This window comes from Leptosomus discolor, chromosome 1, assembly GCF_034619465.1.
Source record: "Leptosomus discolor isolate bLepDis1 chromosome 1, bLepDis1.hap2, whole genome shotgun sequence".
Classification (NCBI taxonomy): Eukaryota; Metazoa; Chordata; class Aves; order Leptosomiformes; family Leptosomidae; genus Leptosomus; species Leptosomus discolor.
In genome coordinates, this window is record NC_141391.1 from 179,221,756 (window position 1) to 179,249,416 (window position 27,661).

General features: G+C 36.9%; 1 protein-coding gene across 3 annotated transcripts in view; it reads right to left on the bottom strand.

Moving 5' to 3' along the window:
- The window catches only part of CNOT2 (CCR4-NOT transcription complex subunit 2), a 95,735-nt gene that overhangs the window by 21,568 nt on the left and 46,506 nt on the right, over nt 1–27,661 (bottom strand). For 2 of the 3 annotated variants that reach the window (XM_086471801.1, XM_086471787.1), the window contains exons 2-5: nt 18,583–18,705; nt 6,676–6,742; nt 3,195–3,342; nt 2,392–2,574 (exon numbers count right to left, since the gene is read on the bottom strand). In XM_086471801.1, coding sequence (XP_086327927.1) covers nt 2,392–2,574; nt 3,195–3,342; nt 6,676–6,742; nt 18,583–18,693 — 509 coding nt within the window. In that variant the 5' untranslated portion in view covers nt 18,694–18,705. Of the gene's footprint in view, nt 1–2,391; nt 2,575–3,194; nt 3,343–6,675; nt 6,743–17,298; nt 17,347–18,582; nt 18,706–27,661 lie in introns of all 3 variants that reach the window. The other variant, XM_086471794.1, reaches the window with a different exon arrangement.

A 27,661-nucleotide genomic window follows, 5' to 3' on the forward strand; every position in this document is an offset into this window, starting at 1 on the left:
GCCGAATCATGGAAGTGATCAAGTTTGTCATGACTCAGTTATAAGCCAAACAGTTATGGTGTGCAATCATCACCACATGGCACTATTATGAGCACAGGGATGGTCTCTGCCACACAGGGACACCAGCTATATTGAAGTTACATATAGTCAGGCAAAAATGTTTGAAGACATCTAAATATCATATAGGACTACTGTGGTTGGAAAGACACCCTCACAAATTATCTGCTTCATTCTGTACAAGCTGGAGATGTTGAGAATCCCAAAGGTAGGCCCCAGCCGTGTGAAACTCTGAATTTCTGCCCTGTGGGAAACCATAACATTCATTTCCCTGTAAGAGGATGGAAGTTGATGTTTTGTAAGTTTCCATAAACAAAAAAGTCAAACATTTTCCTAGAAGAAATTTTACCTACATAGACTTTTTCTGCAAATCAATCATTTCATTCCAATTTGAAATAGCTCTAAATGCTTCAATTTGGATTGAGACATCAAGAAAGAAAACAGTTAGCCAAGACTGGTCCTGTCCTGCTTTGCTTCCCCCAGGGTGGTGTATTTGAAAGACATCCAGATCTTTGACACCTCACACATCTGAAGAAACACATTCCTGGTATCATCTGTGAATTCTGGACCTGGTGAGTGCACCAAAGGAGACAACTCTATCTTGAGGGCATATAATCTACCCTGATGACAGACAGTATTTCTCATGCAAGGTTTTTTTGGTTTGCTTTTAAAGTAATTAGAAATAACCATGTTCAGAATTTCAGGGATAAGGCCACAAAATGCATACTTCTGCAATTATTTCCAACCTGTTTTACCAACATCTAAGAAAGGGAAAGTGAAGTATTTTTTATGTTCAAAACCCTAAAAACTTTCATTGCACCGGCTAAGGCAACCATTCAGAAAACACTTATTGGAAGCCACATAATTCGCGCATCTGTCAAGGAAACACCAGATTATTTTCTTTTCCAAGTATAATTTCAAAACTTTGTTAAAATTAACAACTGGATCTATACTGCTATTATACTTCCATCGGCTAATAAACTATGGAATATGAAGTTCCAGTGATATTTCCTTCTCAACTCGTAAAAATTGTAACTTCTTGAAAATGAGATATACAATGCAAACAGTGAAAGATGATTTTAATTCAAATGCTCCTGAAGACAGGGATTTCATTATCTACCCTACAGCTGAACAATATTTAAACAAGTACTTTCTATACACATATCAATCTCCAAAATCATTGTCCCCTGCACGTAGAGTTTTTAAGTATATTATTATTTCAACCTTTTGTGATGCTCAAGTTTCAAAAACACTTAAAATTTAAATTATTTTTAAATTATCATTTCCTTTACTTGCCGCTATACATCACAGGAAAGAAAAGGCAAATTCTCTGTAATCAGAGGCAAGATACAAAGTCTTCTCAAACTCCAAGAACATAAACCGCAACTACCAAATCTCTATTGCTGTGACTGAGAAAAACATTTTTTTATGCCTGTATCAGTGTGAAAATACAGAACTAAATAACCTGACCAAGTTTCAGATAACCGTGACATTAGTTTTCACCTTTCTTTATCAATTTTGTAAAATACTAGACTGGTTTAGAGATGGCACCTGACTGTCATGAGCTTGTTTGTACTCCGTGTAAGTCAGTCCCCTAAGGAAGAGCCTGAAGGGAGAAACAGGACAAAACTGGGAGCATGTAGATTGTGAAGTTGTGGACTGAAGCCTGGAAAGCAGTCAGCTGTGCAAAGCTGTGACTACACACATTAAGTAATTAGAATCAACACACTTTTTACTACAAGCTTCTCCATATGCTTAGTTCATAAGCACAGCACCAAAAACACAGTTAAAGCCTAATGATTTAGGATGTTAGAATCTTGCCCAGAGTTAGAAAAAGAGCAGAAGTGACTGAGAACCTTTTAGCATCCAAATGAGCAGCAAATCCTTAAACAAATGGCAAACCACTGTTCTCTACGTTATTTTAGAATTTAAAGTAGAAAAATACTAGGTCCCTACTGTGTCTGTTACCAGAATAACTATTGTGTTGTTAAACTTTGCCTTACTTCTTCCCAAACTCATAGATGAACAGTCTTGAAATGGATGCATATACCCAAAAATTAAGATATATTTCAAAACCAAACTTGGGAACACATGAGAAACACCACATATTTTAAAGAAGCAGCAGTAGATATTCAAGAGTCAGAAACAGAGTTTAGCTTGAAGGCCTCAAAAAGCTTGTGCGAATACTAAAAGCAGCTTCAAAGTTTACTGCCAAGAGATGAGAACACACAAAGCAGCTTTCCAGCTTTATCTAAATGATAAAAATTAGATTTCCAGAGCAGCATTGAAGCATGTCCATGGCTGTACAGGGATGGTCCAACTAAACAGCCTTACCTGTTCACAGTAAAAGGTTGTCGAGAGGGTTGCTGCTTTGGCATACATATTATGCTTGGAGAGCTTCTGTTGGGGCTGCCTAACCCTGAACTGCTCATGCTGTTTGTCCTGCTGGGAATTCCAATGCCCTGACCAACCTGGGAGTGGTTCATCATATTCCTAGGATTCATAGGCAATATCCCCCTGAAAGAGAAAAACCATCCACAGAGATGAATCTGTACAATAGTATTTGGTTACTCATTTAGATTACTAACGTAGGATGGACTCTGAGCTGTTGCAACTTAATTTGTGCTTAATGTCAATACAGCATGTTTGGATTACTCTCTGTAATTAATGTAGTTTTGGATTTCTTCAGAAATACCAGATGACCCATTACATACTAATCAAGTCCTTGGCCAGGTTTAGATAAATACTTAAGTCTTATGCATTTGAAAAGGTGTTACAGCTCTTTTTTTAATGAGCACTTCAGACATACTACCTTAATATTCTTACATGGCGTATGACATCCATACAAAAATTTTAACTGTACATTTACCAGAACAATCAAAAAACAGCCTCTCACATTCTGAAGCAGAATTTGCCAGCAATTTGTCCTTTACACACAAAAATCAAATACTGTCTTACAGTAAGCCCTTACGGTTTTACAGTATTATTTCCCTAACACAGGCAGTGGTCAACAGAAACTACTTTTCTTCTTTTTTAATTCATCAGACTGTAAAGTAGTTGAGGCAAAATATGCAGAACATTTAACAAGAGCTCTGCAGAAAGACACAATCGCAGAAATATTGGCTATCAATAAATACCTGCTCGGAGATGGAGGCGTGTGAAGTGACATTGTTGGTACCCCTGTTGTTGGCGTTACGTGGCTCGGTAACTGAGTGCCTTGTGATAAGCTGCGATTTAACTGAGGGGTATTGTTGCTCATTCCCCTCATTGGAAGGCCTAGTGCACCTATTGAAAAAAAATTCAGAGGGGTGGAGATATAGAGCAATCAGGAACAAAGTCTTCTCCATCAAGTGTAGATGGAAACATGCTGACAACCTACAAAAAAGTGTAAAGACTGAAGGAAAGTGCAGTGTAAAAACTAAGTCCTTGTTTGCTTCGCAGAAGCAAAATTATCTCAAATTTAGCCCCATTTCTGCTAAACTTTAGAAAGGCTCTTCAAGGAATTTCTGTATTTGAGTAACAAAATTTTTTTTTTCTTGGAGATGTATACTGTAGAGAAAGGGTTCGGTTTTGACTTTGACGACAGCTACAAGATATCTCAAAAAAGACAGCGTTTTGAGAAATTTAGTAACTGCACTCAAGAAATCTGTATATTACTTCTGAATAAACTGTTATATATTTGGCCAGTATTCAGAACACTGATCTTTCTTAAAAATTAAGTAATCCTTTAATTAAAAAAAAGTTATGAATATTTAGTTAACAATACCATTACTTTTAGGATAACAAAAGCAACATTTTAGGCCAGTTCACTGTAAAGTTTAAGTTGCTTCTTTTGATAACAGAATGTCAGCACCCAATATCAAACCAAGTTCAATCTTCTGAGAAAAGAAAGCAAGCAGAACTTGAACTGCCCTCTAGTAGCATTTAAAAATATACAGGTTTTTAACATTGTGATCACAAGTATTTTCTACACAAACAATTGTGTGTGACAGAATAAAGTAAAGGTAAAAAAAAAGAGGTAACAAAAGAAATTACTTTAGTTCAGAACAGCAAAAGATAACCAGTGGCTGCTCTCAAAATGTCCAAAAACTTTACGAAGCTTCTCATCATTCTCACATCAGCTTTATGAAGTTTCAGAATGATGTTCAAAGGCAACAAAAAGTCATTTAGTGCAACGTATCATTAGAAACAAACTTAGCATATAGAATGTGATCGCTATAAGTAACAGCTCCTATTGCTTTGGCATAAGGCTGCTGAGGTAGACTCACAAAACTCAAAACCTTATCTTGCAGACCAAACAAAAGAAAAGTTATGATGAATCAGCACGCTCCCATGGTAGATCATCCCTGCAGAAGAGCTGAATATGCCAGTGTATAACATGATTAAATACTACGAATGCAAAGAACAGACATAGCATATGCTCAGGTTACTACCATGGACAAGGTCTGAAGAATCATGTAGCTCTCACGCTTTAAGAGCTGCTGTGTGTCTGTGTCCTACTCTATAATTTGCCATCCAAGAAGTCTGCAATCACACTCAAAGTTTTGATAACACTCAAATTTATCTCTATACATTCAGATTAAGTGATAGTGTGACTTGCTATAACAAGCCTCCTAAGACTTCATTAAATGCTGATTCTATCAACGTGCTCACTGTAAATATTTTGGCAATTTGCTGCATCAGAATAATTTCAATGAGCATAAACATATATTATAAATAATATTTCATGCTGATTAACAATTATGTGAAATTTTAAAAATAAAATGGCAAACAAAAAATACACTTCTAAACATGATACAGTACACGGAAAAACAATTTCAATATTCAGGTTAATTTTGTGCAAGCATTTGTTTCAGCAAAGCCAGTTTTACACTGATGGTTATTTCTTATTGTTGGCTTTCTTTAAACTAGAATTTTTAATGAGTAGGGCTGTTACAATGAAGTGGAACCATATTCCTGTGGCTAGCTGAAATATTCACCGTAAGGAAGAAGAAAAAAAAAGTTGTTTGTTTGTTTTTGTGGGTTTGTTTTGTTTTGTTTTTTTACACTTCCTTTTTCCACTTTTTTTAACTGAGACAAGAGATATGCATGGGCTACATGGGAGGCTGATCATTGAAGTGGCCAATTTCCTGCCTAATAGTTAAATTACATTAACTCTATAACATGATGTCTTGCTTAATAACTGACAGCTACCAATCTAAAAGCTGATAGGCATTACCAGCTTTGCCTTTCCTAAAATTATTTTAATCATAAGCATTGTCTTCATCACTGAAGTTTCTCACCACTTTTTCTCAATATATGGTAGAAACCAATAATATTTACTTTCTAGTTTTTAGCCATGCAGTCTCCATGTTAGAGAGATCATGTCCTAGGCACCACAACCAACTGAATGAACAACAAAGCTGATGAAAAAAGTTAACATTAAAAATAAACAACAAATAACTGTGATAAACAGAATTAATAAACTACTTCAGTATCTTTATACAGTTAAGTCTGAAAGGTTCAGTAGTGCCAGATTAGGACCCAAAGCACCAAGAGCCAAATATGACTCTCAGAAACTGCTCATACAAATCTGAGTAGCATAATCAAATGTCAGTTTATACTACATGGTCACTCATCAAGAGCCACTGAGATAGTAAAAAAAAAAAAAAGATAAAAAAATCCCTATATATTTAAAATTATTTGAAGAAAGCCGAAAGAATTTGTGAAGGCCATGCATCTAGCAGACAAAGCTTTTAGTTTGTCCAGATAAAGTCCGGACTCTCTAAAGTACTCTGAAGACAGTTCTTGCTAGAATCTGAGCCGGATGCACTTGGCAAGAAAGTTGCGAATATTCAAAAGTGTACAGTGATAACAGAGATGTTCACTAACCCGTTTCACCTGTGTAACTGTATGTAACTCAGATATTCTGAGTCACTTTCTGGATGCACCTCTCAGCTACAACAAGGTTCAGCTCCCAGCGCTGGCCCTTAAGTTAGGTGGCTAGCGTTACACCCTGCGACTGGTGCTCTACAGGTCTTATATTGCAACAGTACATACACAAGACTGGCAGATACAGAAAAGATCCTCAAGGTATGGGAAACAAAACAAAACAAAACAAAACAAACAAAAAAAAAAAAAGAAGTGCTGCAAAAGGCAATAACCTTACTGGCATAGTTCTTTGCCAAATTTGAGTTGCCAAGCATGTACACAAGACTTAATTTGCTCCTGTAGAGTATGAAATATCAGTTACAATTTAAGGTATAATTTACTTCTATTCCTTACATATTTATCTGAACTAGGTTCATTTTGGCCCAGCTCACTGTCCTCAGTTTTTCCTTCAGAGAGTCACAGTTAAATCATAGACATTCATTATAAGATGATTATATTTGGATATTTAACAGCTATAGAGCGTCAGTATATGACGCTTTGCACACTAAACACTGCAAAAATGCATATTAAGCAAAGCAAACATGTATCTTCAAGAAAAAAAAATAAAAACCACACCAATAAGGAGACATATTGTCTTTTTTTAATCACCAGAAAACAAAGCCATATGCATGTTCTTTATCCAAAGAATGTGAAACTAGAACATATTTAGCATAACATAAACATATCATCAACAAAAAGAATTCTTACTTTGTTGCCCGTATAAACTTGCCCCAAACTGAGACAGCTGACCTGATGTTGATGGTGACGCCAGCATCTAAAATGTACGAAGAATAAAACATTATTAAAGACACAAAGATATTGTGCTATCTTGCTCTGAAAGTTTACAACAGTACACTGTTTTGCCAAGTAAGGCAAAACAGCAACTGCAAACTGCTTTTAAGTCATGGAAAGTTTTAGAAACTCCCCAAAATATCTGTACAGTAACAACTGTAACAGTGTATTATATGCCAATAAAAATTTATTACTTTACATATATAAAAAACAGACTCATTTGATTTGCGACAAATAGTAGAGGAAGAAGATGTAAAAGGTTTCCATTTTTCTACCCTTGTAGCTAAAAGACAAATCTTTACAGATGAAGGAATACAGCAAGTGAAAAGTTTCATATTGCCAGTTACAACAGCAAAAGGTGGGAAATGAGTGGCTGGTTAGAGCAAGTATATAGAAACAGACAGGAACTTCAGATAAGATTCCAGTGTTAAAATTGTAACGTACCCCCTAAGACCTGGCTTCATGCTTGTATACACCATAGGAACAGGTAATATGTGTAAGTGTCAGAAGTAATCTCTCCTGCTATATTATGCCCCCTTTACAGAGATATCACATACTACACCAAATATTTCCATTAACCCTTCTTTCTCAACTTTCAGATATCACACAAGAAACATGACAAGCTTAAGAGATTAGGGAAGAGTAAGATCTAAAAAACTCTCATGATCTATGAAAAAGGATTGAGATTTGGGTTTGCATACTCCAAAAAGACGGCAACTAAGGTAGGGACATGACACCAGACTTCCAGTCATTGCTGTAAGAGGAAAAGAATAAACTACTCTCCATGGTGTTGCAGAAATGGTACTTGAGAAGTATTAATAAATTTAAGAAACAGGAGATTTAGGGTAAATATTTGGGAAAAAAAAGCCCTTTGCAATCCAGGGACTGGAACATCCATCCCTGGATGTTTTTAAAGAAGAGATTAGATGCCGATGAACATTAGGTATCGCTGATTGTCCCCTGGAGCAAGAAGGGGTATTAGTTGACCTAATCCATCCTGCTCACAACAGAATACACTACTCATACTTACTAACCCACGGGCAAATGTCTGCTTGTTCAGTGCAGTAGTCTGGATTTTGACTGAATTTTAGGATGGTTTCAAGAAAAGGAATGTCTGGATTCTTATACATAAAGGGATTTCAAGCTTTGCCAACTTGAGAGTAAACAATTCAAATCAAGATAACTTCTACTGTGATAAAGTGCAAATTATCTTGTTGATTTAATCTAGACAGAAGTAAAACTCAAGCCTTATAAACTGAATCTGATAGTTGTCTATACTGAGAACAAATCCAGATAGTAGAAATGAGAAAGATGACATGCAGGGTAGACACTAAATATCAAAAGTGGCATTCATGTTTGTCAATCAAAGTATCATTGATTTTTGAATACATACAGAAGGCATAAGAAGAGAAATTACAGCAGGCAATTACTGCAGACCACCAGAAAATGTATCAGAAATATCACCCCAAAATACTATATACTCACACATATTTTGAATAGAGTGCACGTATTTGACAGCAAGCAGCTACAGCAATAAACTTCCACATTTGTATACACAAGAGGTTTGAAATACTAAGACAAAAACTTCCTGGAGAAAAAACCCCAAACTAAAATACGTGCCAAACTGGACAAAAGTGCTCCTTTTTTAGTGAAGAACTGGCTGTGAACAAAAAGAACACTTTCACAACCACCAGTGGCTTCAGCTCAGCACTCATATAGCCAAGTTCACAGGCCACATATGCATCAACAAGTAATGAACCCAGAGAGAAGTGCATTTGTAAAACACAAAAGTTGGTCCTCAGGGCCTAACGTATATAGTGTATGCCCTTCTGACTAGAGTTAGCCATGATTAAAACACCTGATGCCATGGACTGGTTGCCTGTTAGTGAGTGGAACACGTTTAGCACACTCCTGGAGGCTCTTCCAGCCTGTTTTGATCCAGACGAAGTCACATACATTCACACCAACAGTGCTCTGCAGTGCGAACCAAAGCATGCTGAAGTGGGGACAGCTGGGAGACAGACTTCAAAAGCACACTCCCCACCCAAACTAACAAACTGGTATTTGTTAAATATTGATAAAACCAGCTGATACAGTAGTTTTAAGAAAGGAAAGACAAAGTAAAATGCTGAGGTAAGAAACCCCGAACATTCATGTTTCACAAGTTGGAAAACCCCAGAACATGTTGCAAAGTGTGGCAAACTGCAATTCTATGCAACAAAAATGAGAAAAAAAAAGTTATGAGAGACCTTCAGAGAGAATAACAAGGGCACACAAGCAAAAAATAATAATTAAAAAAAAAAAAAAAATCACAAACCAACCAGACATCGAGATAGAAACAGCAGCCAAAAAGTATTACTAGCTTTGGGACAGGTAAGCGAAACAGTTAAGCCAAAAAGAAGATCCTGTAAGAACAGCTGCTCAGGGCATTCAAAAATTGCTGTGATGGCATGTGATATAATAAGCAGAAGATGGTACAAACCTCAGCATAAAAACATTTTATTTATAACATTCACTTGGATACAAAAAAAAAAATTCAAAATAACTAAAAAAAAAAAATCACAGACTTAAGATGTACTAGATTAGTTGAGAGGAAAAAGAATCCCACCTCTTCTACACTGAGTACTACTTTATTTTTTAAATTCAGTTAAAAGAAAAGGAATGGCAAATAATGTTTAATGAACACTGCTTATTAGAAATTGGATTTTCTTTTGTAAGATTGCAAAGTAGGTCACATGTATTGTGCCATTTGCTTTTATATGAAAATTTAATTGCAAAATGACTTGTAGGAAAACCTTTGCAGAAAACCATAATAAAGGCAAAGTATTAAATTCAGTAATTCTAACAACTAGTCTTAAAGTCGTAATACACTTAGACCATCAAAGATAGCAAGCTTCAAGAAGAAAGAAATAAAAACTGCAGATCTGTTCCAGGCTGATTAAACGCATCATTTCTCAAATCTCATGGAGAGGGAATATGCTGTACAGATATCTCACTCTCTCTCTAGTTTATTTTGTAATACGCCACACAACCCTCCTCATTATTAAACACTTTTTTCTGTCATAGCTAAGTAAAGAGCAGTTTAAAATTTTGTCATCTTTTTCTATTATTTCCATGTAATTTAGGTCAACAACAGAACAACTAAAGGACCTTTATTTGCATTCACCACCCCTGTGTCACTACTACAGTCCACTCAAACTTGGTCTACCAGAAGATAACGAAAATACAAGATGAATGCTACTAATAGTATTAAAAGCATTCTTTCTGGCACTCTGAAAACATTGTTTTATCTGACTGGACTACAAGCCACATTACACACAAAACAGAACATCTCTCCAAGAGTATACTTGCAACAGTGGCTGGAAGTCACTCTTGAATTTCTTTTAGTCTGCAACAGCCGAAGGTCATGATAATCTTAATAAAAACTAAAGCAGTCTACCCCTTAAAGTGACTAAAGCCTCTTTGAGTCAGTAAGATCTTCTAAGCTTTATTCAATTGTATTTTAAGGAAAATATCCTCAGAATTACACCTGTAACCACCTTTGAAAAACACAATGTACAAAATTACTGAGATCATGTCCATGAACAGCATATTCTAGCAGTACGCAGACAACACCAACTTTTTAAAATGAGTGACCAATAATCTTTGATCAAGTCAAGGAAATTGTTAAACAAGTTTCTGACATCTGTAGCTTTTGCTGCACATGTACAAAACCCCCTCCACTCTTCAAACTTTGGCACTTAGGTTTAAAGCAGTTTGCCAGTAGCTAACAGCTACAAAACCCAGCTGTGAAATAGCACAGGATTTCTGCTTCTATTCCAACCTCGTGTGACTGAATTAGACTGTTTCAATTGGCTTTCCCTGTACACGTTGTCAGGAGATGGAGGAGGCCTAAGACTTGTGTATCTCACAGGGCAAGGAGACAACTGAGCAAACAAGACTTGTGTAACACGAAGGGTGCACTTCAGTTCTGCTAGCATACAGAAGGACCAACACTCAGTGCCAGCAGACTGAAGGACTGAGTTGATGACAGTTGTTTAAGATGCGAACATCATTTTACTCACAAGTCTCAAACAGCCACAATGCAGTTCGGATCATGGAAGATTCTGCAACTAAACTTGAACCAAGCGATGATGCAAGCAGATGACCCAATTTCTCTGGACTGATCCACACCAAAAAAATCACTAAGCTGTAACGTGCTATCAGGCAATCACCTCTGGTGATGAACGAGATTTTACTGCAACTGCTTTTGTTAACTCTTGATGGGTTTATTGCAGTAAATTCATTTAGGAGTGTCAACAACCTCGAAAAACAGCACGAGCAACTGCTTATATTTGCCAGAACTGTGAAAAAACGGCTGCATTTTACAGCCCTCTCGGGAGGCTGGCGAACACAGGCCGCAGGCTCCCTGAAAGCAGAGGGAGGTGGCGGGAGGAGGCCCAGCCGCAGCAGAGCTGGCTGACCGGGCTCCCGCCTCCCCCTGCACTGCAGCACCCTGTCTCTTCCAAGCAAACCCCCAACTACGTGGGGAAGGCTGCCCGCCACCATAACCGCTGCGGTAGCACTCCTCGGCACAGCAGCACCCAGAAAACTCAGTAAAGCAACGCTTCTGCAAAGGCTGCTACATTATGCAGTCATAGCCTAAAGCTACTTTCTTAAACACAAGGCAAACTGAAGTTAAAATACATCAATCCGGCACTACAAAGTCAACTCCTCAATGCAAAACGTGTTAGAACAGTATTTTAGAATAGGTGATGGGTTTGTCACAGGTGCAAACATCAGCATCATTTCGTATTTGCACTACTTTATTTTTGGTACCTCCCATTTGTGCTGCGCTATTTAAGAATAAAACAGCAGACCCCCAGCCTCAACAGAAGAAAGTGTTATACTAACATAAAAAATAATAAATTAAGCCAACAAATAACAGATAGAAAAATTACACATTTTTCTATACTCTGTGAGTTTTTTAGTAGCATTATTAAACCTCCTCTAGATTACAAACCAACTTTTAATACAGTGCTCACAAAATTCCCATATTACAAAAAATATTTCCAAATCTCAAAATCAGAGATCAATGAAGAAATTTTGAAAGCCTTATAGTTGCAGGCATTATTTGCAGGTGAAAATTGTTACTGATATAAATTATTTGTGAAATATAAAAGCAAATACAATACTGAAAAATAAATGATGTTTTATTCAATCTTTCATATTTCATCATTTACAGTCACGGTCTTCTGCCTCCAGTGGCACTTGGGAAGCAGGAGGTGGTAGGACAGCACTGCTGTCAGCAGCAGTATCTTAAGACCTCAAAGGCAAGATGTGGCCTTTGAATGACAATGACATTATTAGCATGAGGTTAACACAGCTAAACTCTGAAAAACAAGCTATCCCTGTGTAGAGGCATTCAGTTTGATGGTACAGTGTATTAATGAGCCAAAAAATTACTGAAAACTCGTTGAAAGCTGCTACAAATCACGCCATAAGCAATTAAGAGCTAGGACAAAGCAAATATTTTTATTTCAATTAAATAAGCAGTTGCAAATGAAAAACTAAAAAAACCCCAACAAAACCAACACCTACACACTGAGCACATAAACCACCAATATTACAATATAGTATGTTCAGTGAACTGAATTATTGTGTAAGAAACCATAACCTCCCCCTTCTAGAAAAGGCAGATAATTTTATGCATGGAATTAATCTCATCCAAGGAACCACTTCAAATGCTAAAGCTGACATACAAAAACTATTACATATTGTTGATTTAAGTGGAGATGCAGTTAAAATATAGCTTTTCGATGAGGTACAGAAATAAAACCGACCACAGTCATTTAGTGCTTCTATATGTAGTTATATAATACCACAGTCATCAATACTGAAATTAATTTCCTTGTGACATAATTCCAAACTGTAAAGTGTGTGATGTGAAATCACTTTAATTCAGATATGTATTTCTTGCAAACTGCGTGACATAGTATACAAAACTATTTTCCTCTCTATGTAAAATTAGTTTGTCATTTATTATTTTATTTGATAAACCTATCCAGGTGCAAACTTATAGGTGACACAGTAAAAGGCTGCATTTTGCATTCTAAACTTTTCATTCTTTTTTCATACTGTATAACTTTATCATGAAAATGCAAGCTATAGGTAGACAATAGGCTCTGAAAGGGTATATTGCACTAAACCACAAAAACTCCCTCAATTTGCTTCTAATCTCATCCTCTGCAAGTCCTTCCAACTGTTTTCATTAATAGCATTGCAATTTTCATTCATTTAAAGTTTGTTTTTAAAAAAACCAAAACAACCGTATTCACTAAAAGATACAAAGAATGCTTAATCACTCTCTGGGAAGGCAAGAAGTAACTCTGTTACTTTGAAACTCACACTTCAAAGAAAAAAGCTTAAACCATGTGTTTCACAAAGCACGCAGGGCAAACCAACCCACTATTCAGCCAAATCTGCAAGTATGTTTACATGTGAAGTAATGCATATGAAAATATTCATTTGCCATTTATAATTAAAAACACTAATCTGTTTTCTTCACAAAATAAGCTTTACTTTTCTTCCTCCACGAAAGGATCAAAACCATTCAGACTATGACAAGTTACATTAATGTAAAGTAGCTCTATTCAACCACTCAGCATCAGCATGAATGCTGCAACTGCTCCTGATACAAGAGGGTTCCATGGGAATTCTAAGATACTTACAACAACTCCACGCGCAGCATCTGGAGGTAAATTATGACTAAGCTAACAAACTCTCATGCAATGACTAAGGCAAATGCCAAGTAAGATGTCTTGGGAAACAAGATACCATAGGTTTCCTTAGAATCCTAAAAAAAAAGGCATTAGACAACAATCCAGCTGAAACAACATGGTGTTCAGCAACCCTAAAGCCAAAGATGTCTCCAGAAGACAGAATAAACCCTTCTACATTTAGTTTCCCAAATTTAGCAAGATTCTGGATCTCTGTCTCCATGGTAAGCTAAGTCTTGTTTCAGGGTTTTCTCTCTTGTAAAAGTACCACCTCTTTACAGACCATATATTTCAAAACACAGTAAGAGTTAGGTAAACATTCTATAAATTACTTTAATGGAAGTTCACAGTAAAAGGCTTTGATAGCAGCTTCTGACCACCCCTTTGTTGTATCACCACCATCATACCCAAGACAAACACACCCATGTCTGCCTTCATGCAACTGTCCCATGACAGAGGAATACCCAAATTTGATCCATCACAGACATGCTTCTACTACATCAGGATGGAAGAAACCTCTGGAAAGCAGGCTCCTAGAATCAGTAACTCATTTTGTTGTGCTCAATATCCAAATCTGAGGACCTCCTACTTCAGAAAAGGTAGTGCCAGGGAGCTAGATTAATAGTTGCAATGAGTCAAATCTACTCTGCAGGCTGCATCTTACTTGCCCCAACTGTTAAAATATATTTGCCTTCACAAGAAGCCTTCTTTTGAAAGAACCAAGCTGCAAAAGAACATCAGGTCTCAACTGAGAAAGTCCAGTATTAGTTAAAACATGAAGATTTTTCAGAGAGAAGAATAAGCTCAGCAAACTAACCCATTAGAAGTACAAAACAGAGAATTATTATGTTACTGTGAGCATTTTACCATCTGTTTAGCAACTGGAAGAGAAAAACAAAGAGCAAACGGGCCAAGAAATAGAAAAAGCATTCAGTGAAAAATTTCTCCTAACTTTCCTTCTAATTTGGGCAGATCTTCATTAAAAGGCACATCTGTCTACCATCAGATTTATGACTGCAGTTCAGAAGATGCCCTGATCTTATATTCTCAGTAGGCATCTTCAGTGCAGTGGGCTAGACTGGTCAAACCTTGTAGAGCACTTCTTACACTCTTATACATGAGAAATCAAAGAAGTTCAGACTGAATGGGTCCCATCTTTTCTCAAAGCTCACTGTAATATTTTTTTGCTCATTTGAAGACAGTAGATTCAAAAGTATATGAAGGCTTTGAGTTACCAATTTCTACCATTGTCACTCTATCCAGTTAAAAATACATGTACCACTCTCCTCGAAATGATTTTGCTGAGTGCACAGACAGCTCAACTAAGTTGGTGAAATTGGCCACATATAAGCGCTGTAATTATTTTGTGGTCACATTGTGCATCTTGTCAATTTCAGTTACAGGACCACATTTGTTTCAAGCCAAATCTTAAACTATTTTCTTAAACTGTTCTGTTTTCTGTAAGTTCTATAAAACATCTAAGTTCTTTGCCAAAGGATTATTGACCTGGTTATCACATGCACTGACCCTAAGCACAGCAGAATTCATAGAGCATTCATGGACATAACTGTTCCACTTCCCTACTTAGCACAGCAAGGTTTGTGATGACTCAAGGCAAAGCCACTCATTTAGTAAAAATGAAGCATTAGAGGGCCTGAGTAAGATTTAATCTCATCTAAGAAACCATAATTTTGTGCCTAAAACAACAGACCCAAACAGCACCCATATGATTTTGGAAGCACTTGTGCATACGAGTGCAACTTTTCCATGTCAATTACCACACCAGCCCTGTCTAGAACTGTATTCCCTAGTGAAAAAAGGGTAAGTTAAAAGAAAGCTTTTAGGTTTTAGCTACACTGAGGCTTTGAAATAAAAATAACATATCCTAAACTATTTATTGATACTTCTTTCCACTTGTAAAAAGTCTTCAAAATTTAAGACAGGACTTGAGCAGCCTTAAACCACTTTACCTTTGTATAAAGGAAATTCTTTTAATATTCAAACTGGCCAAAGCAACGAGAAAATTGTTTATTAAAAGGCATAGAATACTTTTTTCACACCCTTTTCACATAGGTTCTAAATTCTTTTACCAGTGAGTAAAGAACTATTCCCTAATTTGAAAAAACTTAAAACCTCCACCTTAGGTGTTAAAACAATGTAGAAAGCTGAAAAGCAACCAAGTCAATCAAAAGAGTGTACACAAGACATCACCGTACCCCACCTGAAGACAATACCTCTTCACAAGGACAGAAACCCTACTGTAAAAGCAAAGTGAAAAACAGGTTCCATAGTTTATACAAAGTATGTTTGTAGTAACAGTCCTTGCTCTACCTCAAATTTTAGGAAGGTTTCACCATTCTGTACATTCCTCTGCTGGGAGTACACATACACACGTGCAGTAACAATTCCTTGAAAAGCAGCAACTTCTAAGGTCAGAATTAGTAAGACTTCAACAAAGTGAAAAACAGAAAAACACCTAGTCATGTCCAGTATGTGGGGAAATACTAAACAAGCTTTAGACCTTCCCAAAGAGTAGTATTTAAGGAGGCCATTCACAGAAGGCTTCGCTTCCCTCAGAATCACTCTATTTCAGGTTGAAGAACTTTAGAGGATAAACGAAACGTAAATGAAGAACTCAGAACTCATATATATATATATATATATATATATATATATATATATATATATATGATACATTGGGAAAAAAGTTTACCTCATTTTCTACAGGTTTGTGGCTAAAACCTGAAATACATTAATTTTACCTGAACTGAGTAAGGACATACAAGAAACTGAAAACGAAAATAAAGAGGAATAATTTAAATTGTAGTGCACCTTGTTCAGATAATTCTACTATAAAAAAAGGCATACTGGCATTTTTCAGTAAGCTTACAAAAAGATTGTGTATGCTATGTTTTAATCTTTTTATTACCAGTTGGATTTTCTGAATATAGAAGTGATTTACTCCTTTCCGCAAAGTTTCTTCTACCCTTTTTTTATCCCCACATTTACCTACTCCGTTTCAATACAAAGACAGAAAGATTCAAAGTGTTTCAAGATCTAGAATGCCACAAGTCTTCCCCCCCAGGTGTTCATAAAATCGGATCCAGGTTTTGAACATTAGTCTTTATTAGCTTAGAGAAAATTCTGAGCAAATTTAGTTTTGTCTGTCAATACTGTTATTCGAATAACAACACAGTCAATATATTTATTGTGTTCTCATACACAGAACAACATCTTTAGCAGAATTCCAGTTGAAAGACTATTTGAAAACATGGTTATTTTCAATTGGAAAAGGTTTTCAAACCTGCAAAATTGGTTGGAAACTTCTTAAAAGAACACAACCATCTTTGCAACCTTTCTCAACTACTGTGAGCCAAATGAGATATCCAAAGGAACACGTAATACAGAATATACATTTCTCTATACATGAGTGATGAAAGGTGTACAGACAATGTAAATATCACCACCATATATTTATTTTGATCACATTTTTAAAAAGTATTACAATAGCATATAATGGTTTAAGATTTCATAAGCATAAATTCAGGAAGTTGTAACGGTCAATAGTGAAGCTACAGGGGTAAAAAAAAAAAAGCCCTTAAAAAGGATTTGGAAATAAAACTTAAAACTTTAAAAAGCTTTTGCAAAAAACATTCTTCCATTTCCTGTCAGAACGACATCACTCTTCTGCCAACTACAGCAGCTTCTATGCCCCATTTTGGCCACTTCCACAAGCTTTCACGATTTCTCATTTGTCATTCCTGATGTCTGGAACACCCACCTTCCTTCTCTTGAAGTCCCATTCTAAGATCCACTTCTGCAACATTGCCTACAGAAAGAGTAGGCAACTAAAACACTCATTCACTGTGTCAACAAAGTGCCAAGCATCAGCTTTCACTGAGTAAAGTGTACAGCATAGCATTCATCTCACTTTACCTTTCCTACTACACCGTCATGATTTCTCCCTCAGTACCTCAAATCTAAAAGTGGGGATTTAAAATCTAAGAATCACTTTGGAGAAAGGGAAGTTGTTCAATATTATAAAATATTCCATTGTGCCTGCATGCCTATTTAATTGTCTTTATACTGCAGAACACTTTAATCCTTTGCTGGCTCACCTGAAACTTCTCATAAAAATAACTTGTAAAACTGAATTTGAAAGCTGCATTGAAGCAATTTTTTTGTTTTGTTTTGTTTTAAAGAGGCTTCTAGTCTAAACCTTTCTCTTTGAATCTAGAGCTAACTACGAGTCTATTGGAAATTTTTATGTTTACAGAGGTCAAGACTATGTCCACATCTGCTATTAAATAACTACATTTCTGGACAGTCACGGAGGCAGACTTAAAGCAATGACACCTTTTCGAAAGTCTAAAGGGATTTTTTTATTATTATTATTTTTCTTTAATTAAAGAGGAAAATCTAGCCTATATGTTGCTTACATATATTAAATGCAAGCCTGTTATGAGATGGTATTACTGACCTTCAGGTGACATGAACTTCATGTCATGTTTTCAGTCTTCCATATATTTCTACATACCACTCCATATAAAAGTGAAATATTTTACTGGCTAATTTATTGATTTTAATAACAAGCAGAGCTTCAGTAATGCCAATGCAGTTCTAACATACACTAATGCATGACCAGGGGAAAAAAATGGTTAAGAATGTAACTTTGTGTCATTACGAATGGGAGAAATACCTAAATTAGAATACTTGACCAGATAAACAAGCTGCACAAGGCATTTTCAGAAACTAAAAATAGTTGAAGATATAAAATGGAAAACCACAAATAAAACACTGTAAAGACACAACATGTAAACACAAGATATAATCAATAACCCAATTTAAGTTACAAATACAATTCTTAAAAGATGAAAAATTAAAACCCTGGCAAGCATATGGCTGAAGTTTACATGTAGCAACTCACTAAAATTAAAGCACTTGCCACTGAAAACAGTCATGCACAGTTTAAAGCTAAATGAAGCCATTCCTCACATATATTTCATGTACCTGAAACTATCTTGCTATTGAAAGGAAGAAAAAAAAATAAGCTTATTCAACTTACATCTTTTTCTGACCGATGTGGGAACATCGATGATTGGCTGTAGTACATGTTCTCATCATGGTAGTCACCATCAACCCCCTCTACAAACTTCTTCCTTGAAGCACCAAACATGCTGTTTGTCACCTAAATAAGAAGAGAAATTATTATATACCACATATGATTTAATTTGCTACATACTTCATATATATTTTAAATATATGTAAGGATTGTTAAAAAAGTCCTGCTCCTAAACATTTGAAAATTCCTCTTTAAAAACATTTTATGTATATTGCCAAAGTAATGGTTCTTTCAAGTGGGATTTTCACTTGACAGAAACTCATTTTCAGAAGGGACTGGGGTGGGGAGAGGGGATGTCCTTTTTTTGGAGGGTTGTTGATTTGTTGGTTGTTTGTTGAAAGTCCAATGAACTTTCACTCAGGTTTATTTAAAGTCATGGAATCTCAGAAAAGAAAAGTGCAAATTCCACAAGCTTTCCTGTCCTCAGGTAAACACTTTCAATCTAAAAGAGAAAAATTAAAGAAATGTTCTTTAGAGCTCAGCTACCTTAACAGAAAAAACAAAAATAAAAAAAAGGGAAGAAAAAGAACAAAACTGTGAAATCACTCCTATGTCTCATCACCACAACTTTGGAAAAGCAGCTTTCTATTCAACCCTGTGCACTCAAGAGCCACGATTAAGTAAGAGAAGGTCGACCTTAGCCACACGTAACAACCTCATCACAGACTGGCAAAGTTACTGCAGACAACCCATAAAAACCCGTTGGATTTTATTCTGCCCTTACTCCCACAGGCACACACACAGACAGAGCGGCTCAGTCTGGAACTGGAAAGTAAGGAAACAGCAATCATGCAGCTGGTCACAGAACCTTAATTCATTAGAAAATTTAATCTTGCAGCAAGGTCATACAACATCGCTACAGCATCTACCACACGCAGTGCATATTTATACACCTGACTTATTTATGTGAAAATACACGCACCTCTTAAGTTTCTAATCTATCTGGCTACGAAACACTATCCCAGCACCATGTGGGCTCACCAAGCCCTCTTTTAACCTAATAGGTTAATGTTCAAACCAGCGAAACGGCACACACTGGTCAGCACTGAGCAACTCGCCCAGTTTCTAGTATCATACGAGGTGACTGGAGAGAGTAACAGGATGGTAATCAGCCCTGAGCTTCTGCCCTACATTACATACCTTCAAACAGACCTTTAACATCTTGAAAGGTAAGGAAGTTGTTACAGTTAGCTTATGAAACACTCTGAGGCCTAAGATTTACTATCTTAACTTGACAGCACTAGCTAAACTTAAAAAAACACCCACAGGACAACTTTAAAAAATATTTTTTTAAGGAGTCATTTTGCACTATCTTTGGCTCATGCTTGAAATTGAAATTTCAAAACATTTATTCTGGTTGGCTGCAAGGAGAGTTGCACTCAGCTTGAAAACCTCTTACCCCTACCGACATAAAATTACTCTGATATTCCTCACAGTGCAGCTTATTCAAATTTCACCTTCACTGACAAAGAGTTCTAGGCAGTGTCTAATAACATGGGTGCTCCTACACTAGTTACAGCTTAACCCCACAATTTCAAAGTCATAGGAATTTTGAATAAAAGTAAAGTCAACACTTGTGACACATTTAATACAGCTATAATCACAGAATTGCTCTAAAATGTTCAACTAAACAAAAGCCTATTCCTCTACTCCTACAAGACGGTTTCAGAGATTTAGACTACCGATGTCTCAAAACAAATTTATAATCTGTTCCACACATGTGAAGGTCTGTAAAGGTACTGCAGACCTTCTCCACATGAAACTTGTATTTTATGATGTTTATAAAAATGTGGAAATGTAAGGTCCCAAACCGCTCAAATGCATTCGGCTGACTTTCACACTCGTAGTGAAGCTTTCATTACACTATAAGCATATCCCACTGTGCTAATCCCTTTACAATACAATTATCACCTACCAGATGGGATGGAGCATTTAACAGGCTAAGGGGATTATCTCGTCCTTTGCTCTGTCTGAGCAAAGTGTGCAGAGATGAGCAGTTGCCTTTAACGGCTGTAAAAAGGATAGTGAAATGCTTTGGTGAAGCTACCGCTAGCAATAAAGAGAAGCTGAGCGTCTCAACCAACTACTGCTCTTGAGAAGGTAAAAGGCAGCTTCTCACAGGTCCTGAAGAAATTTTTGGCATTCCTTCAACAATATCTGGGACAAGAGAAGAATTTTTTTTGCCACGTAACCTTCTCTTGTGATACATAATCAGACTAATATAATGATGACAGAAAGCAAGTCACTGAAGCATACACCATACTATAGTAATGTAATACCTAACCCTGAGCTACAGCACAGGAACTATATAATGGGAAAAAACAATTCTGTCTCTGACCCTGTAGCTTTTGATCTTATTTCTGTAAAGCTTTACACATGGCTGGCTAAATACACACTGTAAGGATTTCTGAGTCAGTGGGGTAAGGTCACAGCTTTCAGTCTCAAAATATATGTTTAAAGCTGTTACAAGAAAGCTAGTATATGCAAATATTAAGTCTATATACTGAAAAGCTGAAAGGTGTTTTAAACACTCTCCACTAAATTTAAATTGTCTAAAATATTATTGTCTATATTGATAATTGTACAAGAGAGTGGCCCAAAAACTCATCAAGATTATGCCCTGAAGATTGAAGAAGTGCACTGATATTAATATGGAGCCTTACAAGAGCATGGTTACTAAAAAAAGAAATGAAGAAAACTGTATAATTATTAGATAGATTAAACATTGATATTTTTATTGGCAACCGTATTTCTACATGATACCTAACAGGACTGTGCTGACAAACTCTGAAGAGCAAAGCAGTACATTGCAGGCTGCAGCTGCAGGGGAAGAGGGGAGGCGGAGGAGCCCTGCGTGCAACCCAGCTGCATCGCCGCGCCCCACTGCTCTGAAGACCTTCAAAACCTTTTTGCAGAGACTGACACTTCTTCACAGCAGCATTTTTGTAAGCGATTCTGTGGCGTTCAATGCTGCCAAGTGAAGCAGTTGCGTGCAGTGCCCAAGCCAGGGAAGCGGCAGAGGACTGGAGGGCATTCTGGCAGCTGCCTGCACCCCTAACAGGATTTCACTTCACTAGAAAGAACTGTCACTTGTTCTCAGGGTGAACCACAACATAGATCACAATGCAAAAACGTGGCATTGCAATTCACACTGCTATCCAGCCCTGTTACAAAACTAACAGCATGATAAAATGAAGCACCCACTAAAGACCAGTAACTGAAAGGGCAGGAACTGGGGTTAGAGACTGAAGCTGCAGCTGCCGTAGCCAGGCTGCTTACTTCTTGCTTGTTCTTAGGCTAACACCAGCAGCCACTTTATCTACTTCCCAGTAGTTGCCAGTGACAGTAAACAGCTGGCAAACTTCTGAATCAGAGCACCTATCCCCATGTAGACTCTTTATAATGTTACAGCAGGTTTACACAATGACAGCGTCAGGTGGTTGCCAAGTTAGCAGCAGGCATCATCCCATCCACATTAACTTATTCTAGTATTCACTAACATATTCGTTAGTCAGTCATGCTACGAGCATATGCACAGATACTGAAAAAAACACTGTTGCAGTACTACTTGTAAGGAGGTGTGAGAATAACTGGGGCTATGCCAAACACAGGCAGATCTGCAGATGGAACTTTATTGCTTATTTCTCAAGACAAGAAGCCACTAGGAAACCTCATACACAAAGACTGCAGCTCTGTTTTCAGACTGATAGATCACTGTCCAATCAGCTGCAAAAGTAAATACAGCAAAGTTAATGCATAATAATTAGATATAATTATAATAATTTTATATGCAATTAAAATTACATATAATTTTAATAAAACTTATAAATAATTTTAAGCCCTTTGGAAAGTAACAGTGACTTGAAATTTTCTAACTTCACAGGGTCTAGATTGATGAGATGAAAGGCAGAAATCAGCATTTGTATCATATATACCTTCACGCACACACACTTATGCCAACACAGCCTCACAGAAGTGGTACTCCAGTTGCACAGCAGTTTTATTAAGTAAAGAATTCCTGTCTACTCAGCTTAATTACATACAGATCTCACTCCTAATCCTGTAACTACTTTTCTTCTTCTACTGTGGGAACTCAGTCCTCTGTTGCACAAGTAGCAGCGTAACCATTCATTAAAAATGCAAAAATGGTGCACTTCTGTCAATTCATCCTCTAGCACAATATTGCAAAAGTACTTACAACTCCCACTGCTAGACCCATGTACAAATATTATTAGAAAGTATTCATGGTAACAGAGGAAAGACAAGGAATACGTTCAAATAAAGTTCAAAGAACTAGCCAGCCACGCTGCCACACACCATGCCAGATGAACACAAGTGCGTCTTTCACAGCACAAGCACATCAGGTCTAAAAATCAGATTTGCCCACAACTTCAAGTTAATGTTAACAAAGGAAAGCAGTCACAAACTTGACAAGACTTTTAAATTCTTCTGTGGAACATTTCCTAACAACCACCAGTACGGGGGAGATAAATGCACAATATGAATGTTAAGAACTTGATGCATCTAATAAGTATTTTGTTGCCGTCATTCACATTTATGCTTCAGCTGAGTTCAGAATACACGACAACCAGCAATACTTATTTTAAAAAAATAAATTAAAAAAACAAAAACCCCCACCAGATTTCAAGAAAAATCCTTTTCATTGCAAGAAACACTGCAGTATAGCATACTGCAGCACACAAAAACTTGTTTGTAAGCAATAACTGAAAATGTTATTGACACAGAATTTATAAGGGAAAAACTATTAAAACTTTTATCCTCCTAAGCTACAAAGAGATCCTCTCTGTAACAATTTATAAATCACAGAATCACAGAATGATTTGGGTTGGAAGGGACCTCAAAGATCATCTAGTACCAAACCCCTGCCATGGGCAGGGACACCTCCCACTAGACCAGGTTGCTCCAAGCCCCATCCAACCTGGCCTTGAACACTGCCAGGGAGGGGGCAGCCACAGCTTCTCTGGGCAACCTCTTACAGTGCCTCACCACCCTCATAGTAAAGAATTTCTTCCTAGTAGCTAATCTAAATCTCCCCTCTTTCAGTTTAAGACCATTACCCCTCATCCTATCACTGCACTCCACCTTTCCTGCAGGCCTCCCTCAGGTACTGGCAGGCCGCTATAAGGTCTCCCTGGAGCCTTCTCTTCTCCAGGCTGAACAGCCCCAACTCTCTCAGTCTGTCCTCACAGGGCAGGTGCTCCAGACCACTGATGCTCTTCATGGCCCCAAAAGTGATGAAGTGATACCACGATTATATATTAAATTAGTTTAACAGCCTGAAGCAAATTATAGTTTTAAAATATAAAAACTAATTATGTTTCTGTTTTGCAATATTACTACAGGCAGTGCCCAAGGAGAGCTTACTCTTGACATTAACATAGCCAGCTCTAAACTAAGAGGATAGTACAAAATCTCCTTGAGAATGAATATTTTTAATTTTGCATAGAGCTGAAAAATTGATCATTGAATTACAACTGATTAAACTCATCATCTTTATGAGAGCTGAAAACTATATACAGTAACACAAGTTACTAAAAAGAAATCACTTTAGGAATTTTAGCAGTATTGTTCCTTTCCTGCATCTCCAATCCTAGAAGCATAGAATCACTTTGGTTGGAAAAAGACCTTTAAGATCATCAACTCCTACCATTAACCTAACACTACCAAGCCCACCACTAAACCATGTTCCTAAGCACCACATCAACATGTTTTTTTCAACACCTCCACGGATGGTGACTCCACCACCTCCCTGGGCAGCCTGTTCCAATGCCTAACCCCTCTTTCAGTAAAGAAATTTTTCCTAATATCCAATCCAAATCTCCCCCGGCCCAGCTTGAGGCCATTACCTCTTGTCTTGTCATTAGTTACTTGGGAGAAGACATCGGCCTCACTACGACTATGGTATTCATCAACATGCGCGCTATCATTATGTGAGAGCAATTAGAAGTTGTAATCTCAGTCTGACGTTACAGAGTTTCCACCCACCTATATACTAAGGCTTCTGACACTGCTCTTACTAAGCAAAGTTAATAATTTACTCTGGTTTTCTCCTCTGGTACAAATCAATGTTTTCACACAAGGTAACATATTTGCATACCCAAAGTATCTACAAAAGTGACCCTTAAGGAGCTTTTCAGTGAAAAATAAGTGTCTCAAAATAAGCGTCTATCAAAAGTCACATGCTGGTAACCACCAAATCAGCCTGCAATTTAAGTCAAAATACGGAATTTGGAATACCATCAGCTGATAAAAGATAATAAATTCGATTTATAGTAAAATCTGCTACTGTTTATGATCCTGTTTCTCAGAATCAAAGATAATTTTATTTGGCCCAAACTGGAACTGATATACAACAGAATATATACTATCAGCTTGCTAAATGCCAAAGATCTCTCAAATCCCGATCCTTTAGTGATAAAGTGCAGCTATTAAAAAATATCATCAAAAGTACACTCGTACAAATAGATACATTTTAGTTTCAGGATGAAAGATGAAACAAAACTAGAAGTTGAGATCCTTTGTTCCCTCATTTCATTTCACACTCCATTTCTCCAAGGTGACAGATAACCTCTAACAGTATATTTTATGCTTATGCTACAGTAGCCCTTCAAACAACTTCGTAGTATCAACAGTATATAATCATGGAAAATGGAACTTAACTCTATTTCTTTTTTGTTAAAAAGTCTTTTTATTTTAGGAGCTTAATATTGGCACAGATTTGTACTCACTAAGACTCCAACAGCAAAACAGCTGTTTTGCCCACCTTTAACAACTGGCTTTATATTCTTTTAACTTATGTAAGTATTTTTAAGTTTAAATCTCAGAAATACAGAAGACTGAAATTAAGACTACCACAATATATGAGACACAAATATGCCAAAAAACTTGAAGGTTGTATAGGCTTTAGAATAATCTCATAGTACTTGTGTCATATGGTTCATAAACTCATTATTTTCAAAATTCACAGAACCCTATAGAAAAGAGCAGCCGTAAAGCAACCATATGATTTACAGACTTAGGGGTCAAGTCTCGAAGCAGCTCAAGATACATCAGGCCTCCTTAAACTACGGCATGGTCTTCCCTTTCAAAAAGGAAATAATAGAACAGATGCATAGTAATTTCTGTGGAGGATCTCCAGAGAAAAGTTTTGAGCATGAAGGAAATAAAGAGCACATAGTTACGATTTTAGGCTATCCTCCACTCATATTCTCAAGAACAGCCATCTACTAGGTAAAATTTTTCAAGTGTTCTGTAAAGTATAACAACTTTCAAAAGCTACGCTAAAACTGTGAATCTCTGCTGCATGCAAACTATGTCAGGGAAGTGCAGTCCCTAGCATCAAACAAGCCACAGAAAAGCCACAGAAATTCTCCTGACCAAGATCTACATGCTAATTGTTTTAAACCTTTAACCATCCTTAACTATTATTAAATGAACATTTTAAAACACTCCTGAAACAAAACAGCCCAGAAGGAATAAGAAAAACTATTCCACCTTAAAATTAAAATAAATCGACACAGAAATTACTAAAGTTAAACTTGAAAATTGAGATTACAAGAAGCTCCATTTGGTTTCATAACATGGTTGACACCACGTTCATCCTGGGGCAGATTCCCGCAGGTTATACTCCTACTCATCACAGGCACAAGATTTGGAAGATGTGAGACACCAACAGTGGTTGGGGATATGAATTTGCACTAAGCTGTGTGGATGCCTTTTACGGTTCTGATCAATGAGATGCACTCACTCAAGAAATAACCTTTGGACACGCCATTCAACAAAATCCAAATACACACAAGAAAGACATTTCAAAGACAAGAAAGACAGCAAGGGATCTGCAAAACTGACCAGAAGAGCAAACAAACTAGCACTCCAACTAGAGCAGCTGCGGGGAGAAACCAAGATGATGTCAGACGCATTCCACCTTATCTAGTGATGTGACCTGAGGAGAAGCAGGAGCGTGTCCTTTGTAGACATGGCAATGAAGTCACAAGTCCTGACTAACAGCACACATGGGCATACCCACATGCATACTGCAAAACATGCAGCTGGAATTATCTGTCAGAGACATGCTTTAAGAACTTTGTTGATCAGGAACAGCTATTACTTGCCTGATAATATTACAAACAACGTTGTTTGCTCAACAATAATAAGAAAACCCAAAACCAATATACCATCTTCAGCCTATCCAAAATGCGAGTATATTTACCCACTTTCTTCTTGATGTTTCCAGTCATTTGTAATATTTAGAGTCAATTCAAGACTCAGAGTGGTTCCAGATCTAATTTAACATAGCATTTCTGACTTACTATTGTAAAATGCTACACGCTTGGCTGTGCAATGCCCTTCAAGTCTAAGGTTTCACCACAAAAGATGACTGCATTTCAGAAAGCAGTGACAATCATGCCAGTAACTTCAGGGGGCATTATGTTGGCTCATACTTTTAAATGCAATGCTATTTTAAGTATGCATGCAGTGAACAACAGCAAGAATCTCGAACACGAATGATGTACTGGCATATTCCTTTTACCTACTTAAGGCACTCCTCAGCCATAATTTCTTTTTTTTAAAAAAAAAAAAAAACTAGTTCAATGCTTAAACAAGAAGTAACTTTTAAAGTATGTTCTCAGTTGATGATCCATCAAGATAATTATCAGCTAAATATACACTATCTGTGTATCACACTTATTTACTGATTGTCTTTTGAGAATACCATCAAAGAAGAAACCAGTTACACTAAGACACCAGACTTAGCCGAAATTAAGTTTGGAAACCAAACAAGCTTCTGAAGTATGTATGTTGTCAGGGGAAAACAAAATAAAACCTAACAAGCAAGCAAAGCAGGACACAACAGATAGGCAAACTTGCATTTCTAGCAACTACTACAGTAAACCTGTCTATGAAAACCGGTATTTGGTTAATATAGAAATGGGTCAGTCTTAGAAAGGAGAAACTCAGCTGTCAAATTGTAAATAAATAAGCAAGAGACAATTCCACTCTG